The 15,388-nt window shown below is 50.2% G+C and overlaps 2 protein-coding genes and 1 long non-coding RNA gene across 4 annotated transcripts; all 3 read right to left on the bottom strand.

Annotated features, from left to right (window-relative positions):
• Positions 1-1,295: 1,295 nt before the first annotated feature.
• LOC308186228 (alpha-1B-glycoprotein-like) lies at positions 1,296-7,202 on the bottom strand. The gene is made up of 9 exons (XM_080608347.1): positions 6,789-7,202; positions 6,513-6,708; positions 6,203-6,372; positions 5,457-5,624; positions 4,216-4,257; positions 3,146-3,442; positions 2,439-2,780; positions 1,738-1,842; positions 1,296-1,665 (listed from the first exon to the last, which is right to left on the bottom strand). Exons 4-9 carry the CDS (start codon positions 5,485-5,487, stop codon positions 1,565-1,567), a joined length of 918 nt encoding a protein of 305 aa, XP_080464473.1. The 5' UTR covers positions 5,488-5,624; positions 6,203-6,372; positions 6,513-6,708; positions 6,789-7,202; the 3' UTR covers positions 1,296-1,564.
• LOC308186230 lies at positions 3,678-4,209 on the bottom strand. The gene is made up of 2 exons (XR_013943975.1): positions 4,017-4,209; positions 3,678-3,919 (listed from the first exon to the last, which is right to left on the bottom strand). It is a non-coding gene; the product is annotated as an uncharacterized lncRNA (long non-coding RNA).
• Positions 7,203-9,921: 2,719 nt separating the features above from the next.
• LOC308186229 (uncharacterized protein) lies at positions 9,922-12,649 on the bottom strand. 2 transcript variants are annotated; one of them, XM_080608348.1, is made up of 6 exons: positions 12,588-12,649; positions 12,465-12,503; positions 11,998-12,294; positions 11,182-11,481; positions 10,664-10,765; positions 9,922-10,414 (listed from the first exon to the last, which is right to left on the bottom strand). In XM_080608348.1, the coding sequence occupies exons 1-6, from the start codon at positions 12,616-12,618 to the stop codon at positions 10,386-10,388; spliced, it is 798 nt and encodes a 265-aa protein (XP_080464474.1). In that variant the 5' UTR covers positions 12,619-12,649; the 3' UTR covers positions 9,922-10,385. The 2 variants fall into 2 exon arrangements, with proteins under 2 accessions (XP_080464474.1, XP_080464475.1); XM_080608349.1 differs by lacking the exon at positions 12,465-12,503 and having other exon boundaries at positions 12,588-12,626.
• Positions 12,650-15,388: the final 2,739 nt, after the last annotated feature.

Genomic DNA, 15,388 nt, shown 5'->3' with positions numbered 1-15,388 from the left:
TTTCCATCTTCCCAAGAGGGAGAAAGGAAGGGAGGGAGGAGAGAAACTGCCAAAGCCAAGTGATGGGTTTGGGATAAATGCACAAAACCCAAGGGTTACGGGCAGCACGCTCCCTCCCCTATATCGGTTCTTTCTCATCCAATGCTGGCTGCCGGGGGCTGAGGGCATGGCAGAAACAGGCTGGAGGGGAAGGAAGGCTGTGAGGTGGAGATAAGGCCGCGGAGGACAGGAGAGAGCGGTTCCTCCATCCTCATATCCCACAGCCTCATATGGCCCCAAAGTCGCTCTGTATCCCATCGGCAGGGTCGCCATCTCCTTCCCTTGCCCCCATATCCCTCCCCAGCAGCCTGCCATATCCCCAAAGCCCCCTGTCCTTACTGCCGTGCATATCCAGATTTCCTAGCGCGCCCCCATCTGCTCAGGTTCCCATATTGATCACGCAGCTTCCCCACATCCCTGCATTCCCCTTATATCCAGTGCTTATATCCATGCCATATCCCATAGCCCTGCACATGCCCCAAATATCCACCACTCACTCCTTAACGTCCCACCCCAATATCCCCCCAGTTCCCTGTACGCCACCCCCAGGTGCTCAAATGCCACCTCCACATTTTCACATGTTCCCAGGCAAGTGCCCCAAATCCCATTCCCACAGCACCATATACCACGGGCACCCTTGTACCTCATCTCCCAGACATATGTCCCCATAGCTCTGATATCCCATCACCACAGCCCACCCCGTGTCCTTCTTGTACTTCATATACCATTTTTGCAGACCCCCCCCCCTTATCCCACCCTTACAGTCCCCATACCATCTCTACAACCTCATGTGACCCCAAAGCCCACCCCTATGTCATGCACTCAGTCTCTGCATTTCCAGCATCCTCCTATTGCAGCCCCACAGCTCCCACGTATATGGGCTATGGGACATTCCCCTCCAAAAGCCCAAACACCAGAGCCCCCAGTAACCCACTCCACCTGCAGCGGCTCTCCCACCCCTCCCTGGATGCCCTAACATCCCTAACACACCGGGACAACCAGGCGAGGTGACAGTGGTGGCCATCCAGTTAATGACATACACAAGGGCTCGTTCTGATTTGGGGACTCTTGTTCCACCTTTTTTCTTCTCCTTCGCCTCTCCAACCTGCTTTTCCCACTGTTGTGGCCTCCTGGATGCTCCTGGCATCCCTCTCCTTCCCCATCCCTCTCTCACTCTGTCTCAGCCTCTGTCCATGCTTTCATTTTTCACTCACACTGTTTTTCTCTTCATTTCTTTTCTCACCCTTTCTCACTCCTTTTTTTTCCTCACAATTTCCATTTTTATTTCTGGTCTTTCTTCATTTTCTCTTTCACAATCACCCTTCCCGACAACGTCCATGTCTCCTCCCTCCCCTCTACCACGTGAAACGACCCCTTTCTACTTCTTTCATCCTCCCAGGAACCGTTCCTTGCTTTGTTTTCCCACAGGTGAGCACCTGTTTGGCTGCACACCAGTCTTTTGGGATGCGTCTTCAGCAGGGAGCGGTCTTTAGGGGGTGGAATCGCCCACAGCATCTTCCTCTCATTAGTGTTCCTCATACTTATTCTCCTCCTGAAGGGTGTGTGGGGATCTGGCGTGCAGCTGGGAGATCCCGGCAGGGCTGGCTCCAGACAGGAACGAGGCGTCTGCGGGAAGGAGCGAGGTGGGTGGTGGGGAGCCCAAAGGTGGGGCGATTCCCCCCTCAGCTCAGGGTGTACCTTTGGTTCTCCCCCGGGCCCAGAAGAAGAGGAGGATGAGGCTGTTGATGGTGAGGAAGCAGCCGCCCACAACCAGGAGCCGTAGAAGAAGGAAGCAGCTCTTCCCTGCAAGAGGGTGGGACAGGTTAGGAGATGTAGACACAGTTCATGCGTGCTGACGGAGGGAAGGCTGTGAGCATCGTTCCGCCACCATCTCTCTTTCCCTTTCCCCACCCCTCCGTCTCCAGGCATTCTGCTCAGGTCCTGAGTGCTGAACACCCAAAGACTTTCCCCGCTTGCTTGGCTCTGCAGGAGGCACTGAGAAATTTGGGAACAATGGCTCGGGAGGCCAAGGAGAGGCTGCTGAGCCATAAAGGTGGACAGAGGGATGCTCGATACTTGTTTGGGGTGGTTGGGGTGATGGAAGGGCTGAGAGGGAGGGAGAGGTGGGTGCAAGACTGGGTGGGCTGAGTCATGGACAGAAGGATGGTGATCGGATAGATAGAGCAGCTGCCCGGTGCAAAAATCAGCTAGTTTGGGGAGGAATGTACAGGGACTGGAATGGAATCGTTTCAGGAAAAAATGGAGAGAGGGAGGGACAGACGGATGGACAGATGGAGAGAGGGATGGTTTAATGGGCTGGTTACTGGATGGGTGGATGGATGGGTTGGTGGTGGATGGACTGACAGATTGTTAGGTGGGTGGATGGATGGCCAGCTCACCTTTCTTTTGGGCATTTATACTGATAGACACGGCTTGGCTTGTGAAGGACGGGATCCACCTCTCAGGCTTTTTTTCCTCATACTTGCAGGTAAAGTTTCCACTCTGTTGGGGACCAGCACGTGGGAGCTGGAGGACCATGGAAGTCCTTAAATTGCCCCCGTGATCTGCTGCATTGTCCTCAGAGCCTTCTGTCGTAGGGAGGACCTCTTGGCCATCCCTGTAGAAGTGAAACCTCCGTACAGTGGCGTCTCCAGGGGCCTTACAGATGATGCTCAGGAGATCTCCTGCCATCACCTCTCCCAGCGGGGACTCCACCATCAGCAGGGGCTGGGGAAGGTGGTCTGAGAAAAGGGGAGGAATAAATGGAGACGTAGCAATAAGGACAGCACGAACGGATCTCCAGTTGTTTGCCTTCCCACTGCATGCAGCAAAGCTTGGGATTGTAGGCTTCCTGCCACGACATGAGAAGAGCGCCAGTGGCAGCCACCTTCCAGACCATGCTGGTCCCAGAAAGATAAATCCTCCACCCAGAAATCCTACTGATTTTGGGGATGGGCTGGGTTAAACCACAAAGCCCACCAATCCTGATTTCCAGGTGAGTTGTCACATTGCGGGGCGATAGCTGACACCCACGTTTGGGCATCTGAATAGTTCTCAGAGAGGAGGGAGAAAGCAGAGAGAAAGATAAAGAAATCACACAGCTCACCTCCAATCTTGATCACCAGTTTTTCACTGGCTGGGGATATGAGCTGCTTCCAACCTTGCTTGAGGGAATAGCTGCAGAAATGCGGCCCCCTGTGTTGCATTCGGGAGAGGACGAACTCAAACGTGTAGTTATTCGTCGAGCTAAATCCTGAAACTGCCCAGCCAGCCTCGCCAAAAATTTGGTACGTCAGCTTCCCAGTGATGCTGGGGGGAGTGGTGCACACCAGCGTGACAGCGTCTCCAAAGAAATATTCCTTCTGTCCCTGCAGCACCCAGAGGGTCGGGGCAGGGACTGCGGCTGGGGGATAGAGAGGGAGACAGGCAGGGGGGACGGAGGTGAGGTGCAAGGAGCAGAGGCAGAAGGGACTAACTCCACGCAAATAAAAGAAACTGGCTTTCATTTCAAGGAATACAATAAAGCACAGAGGGGACCTCGTAAAGCAGAAATGTCTCTGGGCTATGACTCATTTTATCTCCTTGTGATTCAGCACAAGGTTGCGTCCCGCTGCGGGAAGTGATGAAAGAAAGGAGACTGCAAAAACCCTTTCCACACCCTGGGCAGCTTTGCCATGCCGGCAGAAATGTCCTTAATGTGCTTTCAAGCAATTTTATTTTTTTTTGCTGCAACTTGGTAATTTATGAAAATAGGAAATGGGGAAGGGGGGTTGAAAAGGCTAAGGGTGAAGGGTAAAACCCGTCGCTGATGCTCCTCCACAGCAGCCACTGGGAAAACACGTTTGGTCTCCACCTCCCTACCTGCCCCCAGCTGCAAACCCTACAAAAATACCATTGACCCACACCCAAAATAGGAGGAGCAGGTGTGGGAAGGAGAGGGCCGGGAAGGGGTTGGGTCTCAAGGGGTTTCCACTCACCACCAGTGTGTTGACACGAGGCAGGACCTCAACAAAGTGAGATAACGAAAAATCCCCAGCACCCAATTTCACCACTGGGTTGTTATGGGGAGGGGGAATGAGGCTGAGGGTCTCCCAGACAGTCACACCTGTGGGACCCCAAATCCAGCCGTGCCCCCAGCAGCTCAGCCCCTGTTTAAGGAGACCCCAGAGGAGTTACCTTCCTCGGAGACCATCTGGCAGGGCAGGAGATGCACGGTGGCTGGAAGAGAAGAGGGGAGAAGGACTGAGTGTGAGAGTGAAGGGGGAAACGAGGATTACATGGTGAGGGCATCTAATAGGGGAGGGGAGGGGAAAGGAAGGGAAGGGAAGGGAAGGGAAGGGAAGGGAAGGGAAGGGAAGGGAAGGGAAGGGAAGGGAAGGGATAAAGTATAGGAGTGAGAAGGAAGAGAGGAGAGGAGAGGAGAGGAGAGGAGAGGAGAGGAGAGGAGAGGAGAGGAGAGGAGAGGAGAGGAGAGGAGAGGAGAGGAGAGGAGAGGAGAGGAGAGGAGAGGAGAGGAGAGGAGAGGAGAGGAGAGGAGAGGAGAGGAGAGGAGAGGAGAGGAGAGGAGAGGAGAGGAGAGGAGAGGAGAGGAGAGGAGAGGAGAGGAGAGGAGAGGAGAGGAGAGGAGAGGAGAGGAGAGGAGAGGAGAGGAGAGGAGAGGAGAGGAGAGGAGAGGAGAGGAGAGGAGAGGAGAGGAGAGGAGAGGAGAGGAGAGGAGAGGAGAGGAGAGGAGAGGAGAGGAGAGGAGAGGAGAGGAGAGGAGAGGAGAGGAGAGGAGAGGAGAGGAGAGGAGAGGAGAGGAGAGGAGAGGAGAGGAGAGGAGAGGAGAGGAGAGGAGAGGAGAGGAGAGGAGAGGAGAGGAGAGGAGAGGAGAGGAGAGGAGAGGAGAGGAGAGGAGAGGAGAGGAGAGGAGAGGAGAGGAGAGGAGAGGAGAGGAGAGGAGAGGAGAGGAGAGGAGAGGAGAGGAGAGGAGAGGAGAGGAGAGGAGAGGAGAGGAGAGGAGAGGAGAGGAGAGGAGAGGAGAGGAGAGGAGAGGAGAGGAGAGGAGAGGAGAGGAGAGGAGAGGAGAGGAGAGGAGAGGAGAGGAGAGGAGAGGAGAGGAGAGGAGAGGAGAGGAGAGGAGAGGAGAGGAGAGGAGAGGAGAGGAGAGGAGAGGAGAGGAGAGGAGAGGAGAGGAGAGGAGAGGAGAGGAGAGGAGAGGAGAGGAGAGGAGAGGAGAGGAGAGGAGAGGAGAGGAGAGGAGAGGAGAGGAGAGGAGAGGAGAGGAGAGGAGAGGAGAGGAGAGGAGAGGAGAGGAGAGGAGAGGAGAGGAGAGGAGAGGAGAGGAGAGGAGAGGAGAGGAGAGGAGAGGAGAGGAGAGGAGAGGAGAGGAGAGGAGAGGAGAGGAGAGGAGGCAAAGCCGGGACATGGGGACTCACTGAGGAACATCACAAGGCGGGGGGCAATCATGTCACTGCGGTCCAGGGGGTACCGAGGGCTCTGAGCCGGACTGCCCGGGAGCGGGATGCGCTGTCTGGTTGCTCCGTGCTGCTCTCTCCATCGGTCTGACTTGAGCCCGGGGCTCACGGGGGGAGGAAGAGGAAGTGCTGCAGAAATAAATGGAAGCCACGAACCACATTCGAGAATTGTGAGGGAACTACACCCTAATTCTGTGTTTCTCTGTGTGTTGTCATCATGTTTTCAGATGACATTTCTCCCTACATGCCCTTTGGGCAGTCTCTTTGCCCAATGAACCACAGCCTATCTCATCCACACCTTAAGTTGGGGGAGAGAAGGTGGCTTTTATCCATTCTCTCCTGCCTTGGACATCTTCCTCATGATGGGTGACAAGAGGAGCAAGAGGAGCAAGATCCTTTGCTCTTGTTCCGTGCAGGGGGGTGGACAAAATGACCTCCAGAGTTCCCTTCAAACTTCAACCAGTCTGTGAATGTTGGCTTAGGAAGACCCTGAGGATGAGGAAGGTGATTGAAATTATCCTCCACTGGGGAGACAGTAGCAGGGATGAAACACGGCGATGGTCTTGACCATTTGTTTTCCACAATGGGAAGCATTTTATGGGAACGCAGGTGGGATGTAAGGGGTGGCCTTCGCTTATCACTGTCGGGGTAGTATCCGCTCCCGAGAAAGCAAAAGGAGGCCCTTGAGGGGAAAAGCTGGAAGTTACCTTTCACAACACCGCTGAGGAAGGACCAAATCCACTGCACCTCCACTTATCTCCTCTGTAGTCACGAGTACAGTTCCCTGTGTCATTTTCCTACGGCACTGGATCATTAGTGTTGAGCGCTCATCTCCAGCGAGGTGACCTCGGCTGCGATGGTGGCCTCAGGATCTTCCCTGCAGAAGTGAAACATTCACTGCCTTGTTTACAGGAGCTGTGTAAGAGGAAGAAGAGGTGGTAGCCCTCCCCTGTGGCTCCAGATGAAATGTTCAGACCAAGTGTGGGACTGGATGGTGAAAAAAAAGCAAATATATACCTTTAGGGTTCCATTCTTCCTTCCTCTTTTAACCATCTAGGTTTCAATGACACGTATCTAGGTCTTGAAAAGCATCTGTAGAGAGAACTGAGCCTGGTGACCTCAAAACAAGGTTTTTCAAGAAAAATGAATGCTGCTGTCATTGTGCTTCATTAAATTCAGGGTAATGGAAGGCCTGCGACCTGGAGGAAAGTACCTGTGGATAGAGGGAGGTGTGATGGAAGAACAGAGCTGTCCAGGACAGTGGAGAGAGAGCCCTACTGTTGCGTAGCTTACCTTTAATCCTGATGGCTTTGCTCTTCACGGACCAGACTGCTCCGAGCCCATTGATTATGGTGTTGGTGCACGTGTGTGGTCCACCATCCTTTGGCTGTGTGATGCTGAATCTGCAGGTACAGGTCCAAATGTCCACAGCCCATCCACTTTTTGTTCTCCTTAGATCAGAAAATGACAAATCAGAAGGAGAGAGTGTGCACAGTGAGATGGTCCATTTTCTCTGTGTTCAGAGAGTGCAGAAAGGCCTGGGAAGGAAGTTAGGCATACAATTCATAGGAAGATAGACTTGTTCACCAGGGATCAGAGCAGAAATCCCTGTCCATGGGATTACTTGGTGCACGCATACTGGATCACACATTTGAGGGAAGGGTAAACTCAGCTTGCAGGAGCTGCCTTGATATAGAACTCTCTCCCCTGTATGACTCATTAATTCGCTGACAGAAAACAAGCTGTTGTGTTGCTTGCATCAGCACAAATTCCAGCGCTCTCATACTTTAAAAAAAACACAGAAGAAAAACAGCGGTAATGAAAACCAGAAGTTTTCTTGCACTGCGACTTCTGTTTTTTCTCAGGGTGGACAAGAGATAAGAAATCAGCTCTAAGTCCCACAAAAGTCCCACAACCCCATCCTGTGCCAGTCCCTAGCTGCACAACAAGCTCTTGCACAATTTTTTTTTTTTTTTAATCTGCATTGAAAGCTTGAAACCAGATAGGTTAATTCCAGTTCCTCAAAGACAGAGCTACTTGTGACTAACACTCACAGTCCTCGAGTTGAGGTCAGACCTCTAGGACACAAGCAAGAAAATCTTGCTGTTACTGTAAGGTCAAGGGAACAGCTCTTCTGCACCTTCTGCTGTGGTTTCACACCGACAGGCAGCCAAATGCCACCACAACCCTTCTCTCACTCCTCAAAGGGGAAGGGGGGGGAAATACAATGAAAAAGGGCTCAAGGGTTGAGATAAGAACAGGAACATCACTCAACAATCATCATTATGGGCAAAACAGACTCAGCATAGGGAGATCAGTGTAACTTATTGCAACAGAATGGAGCAATGTGAAAGTAAAAGCAAACTGAAAACACCCTCCCCACTTCCCCAGCACCCACTTCCACTTCTTCACCCCGAGTGGCACAAGGGAACAGGGAATTGGGGTTGTGGTTAGCACAGAACACTTCATCACCTGCCATGGTCAGCGCAAAGCACGTCATCATCGCCTCCAATGTGGGATCCCTCCCAGGGGATGCCTCCTTCCCGAGCTGATCCTGTGGGGGCTCTTCTTCCCATGGAGTCCATCCGTCAGGAGCAAACCGCTCCAGCCTGGGTCCCCCCATGGGTTCCTTCCCCTGCAACGGTTCCTCTGGGCTCCTTTGTGCATGCAGACTCTGTTTTATCACATAACAATTCAGCCAGTTCATTGCAATAAGCCTTTCTGATAATTCACACGGGTTATAACCCCTCTCCAGAGTGCTGTGAGGAGGCGGGGGTAGGACTCAGCAGTCTAAAAACACCACCTGACAAAAAAATAACAGCTGGGGAGAGATGAGCAGGGTCCACCTTGGAAGAGAGAAAGCTTGACAAGGAGATGCAAGAAACGTGGGCCCCCGACAACCTCAAGCAGCAGCTAGGACGTTGCTTCCTCACGCCGTGCAGCGTTCCACTGCACACTGGGATAGCTGGAAGGCCAAAAATAGGTAGCATTTGTAAAGAGGGAGATTCGAAATCAAGCAGAGTTTTAGTGTGTAGCAGCATGTTGTGTCTGAGCTGATAGCATCGTCATCTCCCCCATAACATCATCGTCACCTCCCCCATAACATCGCCATCTCCCCCATATCATCATCTCCCCAACACATACAAACACAGAGGAAGATGAGAACTCACCGGACTCCAGGCTGCTGCTGTCTAACACTTGTGTTTCCCAAGGCTTAGCTCAGAGGACATCACAGGGTTAAATCCCAGCTTCGCCTTCCCCAGCTGCAGGAATGGTTTAAAATAAAAAATAATAAAATAAAAATAAGAACGGGGGATTGTCCAGTAACACAGATGGGACGTGCTAAGTCTCTAGCTAGCCGAGGCTGTCAGGAAAGAGATAGAAGCAGTGATACTTTGCTTCTATCTAAACTCTGCTTTCTATCTAAAAAGACAGAACTTTTTAAGGACTAGTGTTGTGGTTTAACCCAGCAAGCAGCTCAGCACCTCACAGCCGTTTGCTCACTTCCCTCCCATCACAGAGGGATGGGGGACAGAACAGAAAACAAAAGAAAGAAAGGAAAAAAAAAAAAAGTAATAGCTCATGGTTTGAGATAAAGACAGTTTAAAAGGGCAGAAAGGAAGGGGAAAAATAATAATGATAAAGGAATATACGAAGCAAGTGATGCACAGTGCAATTGCTCACCACTCACCGACCGATGCTAGACCCCAAGCACTGTTCCAGCTACTGGGAGGAAAATTAACCCGATCCCAAGTGAAATCAGGACGGATGGTCAGAGTGACTCCAAGCGCAGGGCAAACTGACTGCTGCCTTCGCAGTAACTTCAGCAGGTCCTTGCGGGAAGGTTCTGTCTTGCCTTGCTTTGCAGCTATGGCAGTGGGAGACGCTGAAGAAAAATCTTCCTTCGGCCACCGTGTCTTTGAAGCCTGGTGTGGAGTGGAAGGAAGCCTGGGGTCTCATAGCTACCCTTTTCCTGAAGCCCTCCTGAAATAAGGTGGAAAAGAAACAGCTCTTCCATATCCAAATCGTTCCTTTGCCAGCTGGACCCATGGGTTAAGATGCGCTGCTCCTCAAGGAGTTTGGGGTTCTCACGTGCAAGACTGGCTCACTTGACTTTGTGTAGGCAAACCTTAAGTATTCACACAGAAATGCCCTGCTCCTCCTCGTCTTGGCCAAAAGGACTCCCTGATCACCTCCTGGGGCTAAGAAGACCTCGAGAAGGTGCCACTGGGTTGCCTGGAAGAAGCAACAGCCGACTGCATCCTTGTGAGCGATGACTGAGGTCAAAGCAGCAAGGCAATGCCCAGGGCACAGTGCCTTCTGTCTTCTTGTATAGGAAGGGAAACTCAGCCCTATGGGGCAGGCCTGGTTAACACCACGCTCATCCACAGAGGAGGTGCTGTGAAAAATCAGAAATGAGGCTGAATTTCAGAGGCAAGCAAAAAAACAGGTTTAATGGGAGCATTGTGGGTTAGGTGTGAGATAGAGCAGACGCACAAATCAACCCTGAGGCTCTTCTCTGAGCCAACAGCACGTCTAGACTGAAATGTGAAATAGTCACAACCCTAAGACCCAGAGACCTCCTCTGCCATGATCCCGAGGCTGTGCACAAGCAAACACAAATACACACACTTCAGGAAGGAGGATGGAAAGACACACCTTCCCATGAAACCCGCAAGACCTAAACACAACATCCAGCTTTAATTGGTAAGACGCAAGGCACGGGGTTGTGCACAGAGGAAAGGAGTAGCCAAAGTACTTCCAGTTCACTGCTTCTGTCTCTTGGGGACACTGAGGCAGACAATGAGGAATCAGGCAGGGCCCAACGGAATGGATTGCCTTGGCAAAATAGAGCAAAACCTCTAAGGGTTCTTCTTCTAATTCATCTTGTTAGTCCATCCGGAATCCTTCTTCCAGATCTGCAAATGAGGGAAGTAACAGCATCAAAAATTGCTTCTCTTTATTCTTGGACCTCTAAGGGAAATCAGTTTGGGGTTCAAATAAGAGAGGAGGGTGAGAAGTGATCCTGTTCAAGCTCTGTCCAGAACACCCTCCCCGAAAAGGAAGCTGAAGTAACAGTCAAAATGAAGGATTTTTTTTTTTGGCAAAGAAAATGAAGTCCCAGGATCATAAGAAGTAGTGTGGTGCAATAAAAATTAAATATTTACCTCTTTTCTTCTTGAGGCGGTGGGAGAAGAAAAAGATGAGGCCATTGATGGTAAAGAACGAGCCACCAACAAGGATCTCTCGAACCCAGCCGATTATCTGGCCTGGGGAGGAACCAGTGGTGACTTTGCCATGATGACTCTTACAACGAGCAAGCCCATCTATAGCTACCCACATCTCGGAGGGATGGAGGATAAAAGAAAGAAGGTCTAGAAGGAGGTCCTAGAAAGCCATGGTCTCATCAGAAAAGCCATGTAAGGCGATGAGACTCTTTTCACTGAGATTTTTTTCCCCAGTATTTCTCATATTTTTTGTTGATAAGAGCGTGGGCAGATATGGCAATAAGCTCGTTTAGTGCCGAACACAGAGACTGAGGTAGCGAGATGGATGGTCATATAACAGGAGGGGATGGAGATGACACTCACGAATGAATTCATAGGCAAACACATGCAGAATAAATTAACTGATGATAGGTCAGCAGTTATTAGAGGTTTTAGTGAGGAAGGGTTGGAAAACTCACGTTTCACGTAGACGTTGACCCAGGGGCTGCTCTCGGAGCGAACGGCACGTCCAGACTTAAATACAAAATAGGCACAACTGTAAGACCCGGAGACCTCCCTTCCTGTGATCCTCAGGTTGTAGCTGTAGTTTTGCAGTTTCACAACTGGGATGGAGATCGCAAGTCCAAAGTCCCCATAGTACTGGAATTCCCTTATATAGAATGAAGAAAAGGGGACGGTGCAGAGGAGCTTGACATTGTTTCCGTATCTGTAGACTGGCTGCTGAGGATCCAGGGACAAAACCGGGGCCACTGGAGCACCTGGGGGGAAGAGCAAACGAAACCTGCTACCTATTGACATGAGGATTTGTGCACAAAACCCATTATTTTTTCCAATGTCGTACTTCAGATTTGACGAAGGGAGTAGACAAGTTAATTCTTTGGAATATTACTGGGATTTACAGAACCTTTTACTAAAGATCAGCTCTTGTGGGAGTCATTCATCGCTCTTTTTTCTACATGTCTTGAACTATGAGAAGAGAAGCACAGACCCACAGACCTCAGAGATAAGAATTCAGAGCAACTCAGTTTCTTTGTATTCACCAAAGTGCAGAAAATAAGTATTTTCACATGACCAAAGAGGAAGGCATGTGATACACCCCAAACCCTAAGGAAAGGCTTGGGGAGGCTCAGTGCCATGAGACCTCTTGGAGGTGACAGAGCTGTTAGGCTACCCTATTCCTGACTGCTCACAGAAACCCAGGAGCATAAAAGGAGCTTGTGAGAAGGCAGAGACTCAAAGCAACATCATCTAGAGACGACACAAGACCCACGCACCCTGAACATTAATTGAAAGAGGAAGGCTCCTATTGGAAGGAATTTCTCGTCCAGCATCCTTCACCCAGTACATGCACGTGTACTGCATGGCAGATGCTTTTGCAGCTGTGAGCTGGAACCAGGCAACTGTGTGAGAGTAGGAAGCAAGTGCGTAGACTTGGTCCCCACTTTGATTGAAGAACCGAAATCCATCTACAGTCTTCATCGTCGGAGCCACGCATATGAAAGCAACGCGTTCCCCTTCGTAGTAGACATCGTAACTGGGGTCTGTGGAGAGCACAGGGACTGGCAGAGGGTCTGGGAAAGAAAAGTAAGGATTTAGAGGATGGGAGGGAATTTTCAAAGTGGAAAAGGAAAGTGAGACATCCCTTTCCTCTCCATTTCACAAAATGCGATCCAACTCCACCTCATTGCCAAAGAGTCGGTTTAGTTGGAGAGCATCTCACAACAGGTAAAATTGTTCTTACCAGCAGAGGATACAGCAAGTGAGAGCACCTGGAGGAAAGCTGTAAGAGACACGTATTGAAGGCTTTGAGATGACAGGACTAGACAGAGGAGGCTGCAAAAAAGGAAGAAAATAAGTCACTTACACAGCAGCTGTGCGAGAAAATATTGCATCATCGTGACCAAAACCGTCTTGGAGAAAAAAAGATGGGCGTCCAGCCAGCTTATATTTCAGACCCTATGAAGTCCTGCCCCTTTGGGGAATCAGCTGAGAAGGCAGCCACTCCCCAGCACTACATATTCATGGTTCGCTGCTGTGCTGCTGTGGCATGGAAAGCCTGGATGGATCACGGAGCAAACCAAGTGCACTATGCCACAGTCCCTTCATAGACACTGGAGAGGGCATGGCAACTGCAGGTTATGATCCTGATCCTCCATTTCTTGTGTTTTGTGAAAATTTCCCTCGGGGTGGATGCCAATCCCATCCAGAGGTGGGTTCTGGGCTTGGCTATCTGTTCTCCTAGCTACTCCACCTGGCCAGTGCAAGGTTTTCTCCCTCTCCATAGGATGACCACCAGAAATTTAACATCCTAATGAGCAACCATTCTTTCTCCACCATCCATCTACCCATTTACCCACCCACCGGCAGCTTTGTGTTCATCTACCTCTACACACCATCACTCAGACAAATTCAGCCATCTGTATTGCTCAGTTTCTTCTACACACTCTGCTACTTGATTCCATGTTTCTCAATGCAGACTCGTATCCCCAGGTACGTGCAGATGTTGAATTTGTGAGGGCTACTAAGCCAGCATGGGTCACTAGCCCCAAATGCCTAAACTATAACCTCAAATGGCCTAAAATATTACCGCTTTAGGCAATGAACAAGATGTCCCATCTTCAGGTGTCATCACGTGTCTGCCCAGGACCAGCCCAGGGACAAATTTTTATCACAAAGACTAACGTGGCTTCTAAAAACCTTCACTCAGTGACCACCCTCTTAAGCAACCTCTGCACTGAAGGCACTCGTTCTTTCAAAACCAGGCCTTAGCACCCTTTTTTGATGTTTGAGTTCCTAATCCTTAATGGTGCAAGGGGATTCATTCAAATTCAAGCTGAAAAAAGCAAATCAATTGCCCAAATTGATTTCAGCCTGCCCAGGTCTGCTGAAGAGCAACACAGCTGCCACAGTCAGCCGCTGGACTCCAGTAAGTCCTAGAGGCAGAAACGACATCAAACTAGGAGGATTATTTTTAATTACAGGTTGAAAGGCCTTGGTTTGGGAAACGAGAGGTGATTTTTGGTTGCTGGTTTAATTGAAAAAAAAAATAATTATGTATCAACTGCAACGAATCTGAAGAAAATTCATGTGATGCTGAGGCTTCCTTTGGAAAAAAATATCTACAAAAATCAACTTATCTTTTAGCTACATACAACATATGTTGGATGAGATTATTTCTTCTGTTAAAGTGATTTGATGATTGCCAAGCAATTGACTGATATCAGCACTAGGAAGCAGTATCTTGAATTTACAGAAATGGGGCTGCTGGAGTCTGTAAGGGTTTGAGAAGGCAAGTTCTCATGGGTCCTAAGAGAGGAGAAAGGAAGAGGTGAGCTGGGCTTCAGGCTAGGATGAGCTGAAGGATAACTGAATCAAATAAAAGCTTACAGAAATCAATATCTGGGGTTTCTGGCCAGCTGCAAGGATTACAGAAGAGTCTGAGGAGCGGTGGTGGGCTGACCCTGGCTGGCAGCTAAGCCCCACGCAATGCTTGCCATGAGAAAAGAGACTAGGAAGAGCAGAACTGACAAAAGTTATGGGTCAAGATTTGAAATGTTCAATAAGCAAAGGAAAGAGGAAGAAGGAATTAAAAAACTAAGCACAGGTGGTGCAAAGGAGATTGCCCACCACCTCCCACTTATCCTTCATCCTGGGGTTGCCCCTCGCTGCCAACCCCTTGCCACGTCACCCCAACACAGACCCCCAAACTTTGGATGCTTGGACCATTAAGGTGGGGGCTGGAACCTAAAAGAAGGTTTTGAGTCCGAAAAATGAGGGTCGGGGCCCTCAAAATGCAGCTGTGGGTGCGCAATGGAAAGCTTTGAAATCCCAAACCAAAGCTCTGATCCCAAAAAATGGGGGTGTGGACCCTACCGTGATGCTTTGGGGCCCTGAGATGAGGTTTAGGGTCTGACAACGAGCCTTTGCTCCCTCAGAAGTCTCATTATACCCTACAAATGAGGCCATGTCTGCTTGAAGGAGGGCTTGGGGCTTCCTGTGGAGATTCAGCACCAAAAAATGAGGCTCTGGGACCTAAAGAGAAGGGTTTGGGCTCTAAATAGGAGGCATTAAGCTTTAAAACTGAGGGTGGAAGCCCTTCTTAGAAGGATGTTTTGGACCCCAAAATGAGGTAGCCAAAGCACTGGTGTGCCATCAGCACTGTTTTGGGCACAAATCCAGAACGGCACCACAAGAGCCACTGTGACGAAAATTAACCCTAATTAATTATCCCTCGTGAGGTGAAATAAATAACAAACTGGACTGCACAAGTCCCATTCCTGCCCCCTCGGCATCTGCAGCCGCCTGCCCCAAGTCAGCCAGATGCAAATCCTTGTTTATAAGCACTGCCTTGTCATGTCCCAACGAAAATAGCTCTTTGGGGAAAATAAAAATAAAAATTAAAGCAAACTCAGAGCAAAATAAAGAGAGCAAACTTGTCAGCACTATGGTTTTTTATTTGGTTTGGTGTCTTTTTTTTTGCTAATGTGAAAAAAGCAAGCGACCTCCAGACCTCAACCGCCACCGGCCTCCAAACTGAACACGTCAGCCCTGGCGTGAGCTGCAGGGATCGCCCAGCTGCCAACATCTCCACCTCTCACCAGCAAACTTCCCTTGCTCAGTGGAGAGAGGGCAGCACGTCCCACGGCCTCTGGCTTCTCTCCTTCT

The sequence above is a fragment of the Anser brachyrhynchus genome, assembly GCF_964034855.1.
Source record: "Anser brachyrhynchus genome assembly, contig: SCAFFOLD_173, whole genome shotgun sequence".
In the NCBI taxonomy this organism is placed as follows: Eukaryota; Metazoa; Chordata; class Aves; order Anseriformes; family Anatidae; genus Anser; species Anser brachyrhynchus.
This window is presented reverse-complemented; position numbering and strand designations above follow the sequence as displayed.

Coding starts and splice junctions, on each gene's coding strand:
- LOC308186229 (XM_080608348.1), bottom strand. CDS start 12,618: ATGATGCAATATTTTCTCGCACAGCTGCTGT. Junction 12,504..12,587: donor TTTTCTCGCACAGCTGCTGT/GTAAGTGACTTA, acceptor TGTCTCTTACAG/CTTTCCTCCAGGTGCTCTCA. Junction 10,415..10,663: donor CCGCCTCAAGAAGAAAAGAG/GTAAATATTTAA, acceptor CCTCATTTGCAG/ATCTGGAAGAAGGATTCCGG.
- LOC308186228 (XM_080608347.1), bottom strand. CDS start 5,487: ATGATTGCCCCCCGCCTTGTGATGTTCCTCA. Junction 3,443..4,215: donor CCAGATGGTCTCCGAGGAAG/GTAACTCCTCTG, acceptor TCTATCCCCCAG/CCGCAGTCCCTGCCCCGACC. Junction 1,843..2,438: donor TATAAATGCCCAAAAGAAAG/GTGAGCTGGCCA, acceptor ACCCTCTTGCAG/GGAAGAGCTGCTTCCTTCTT.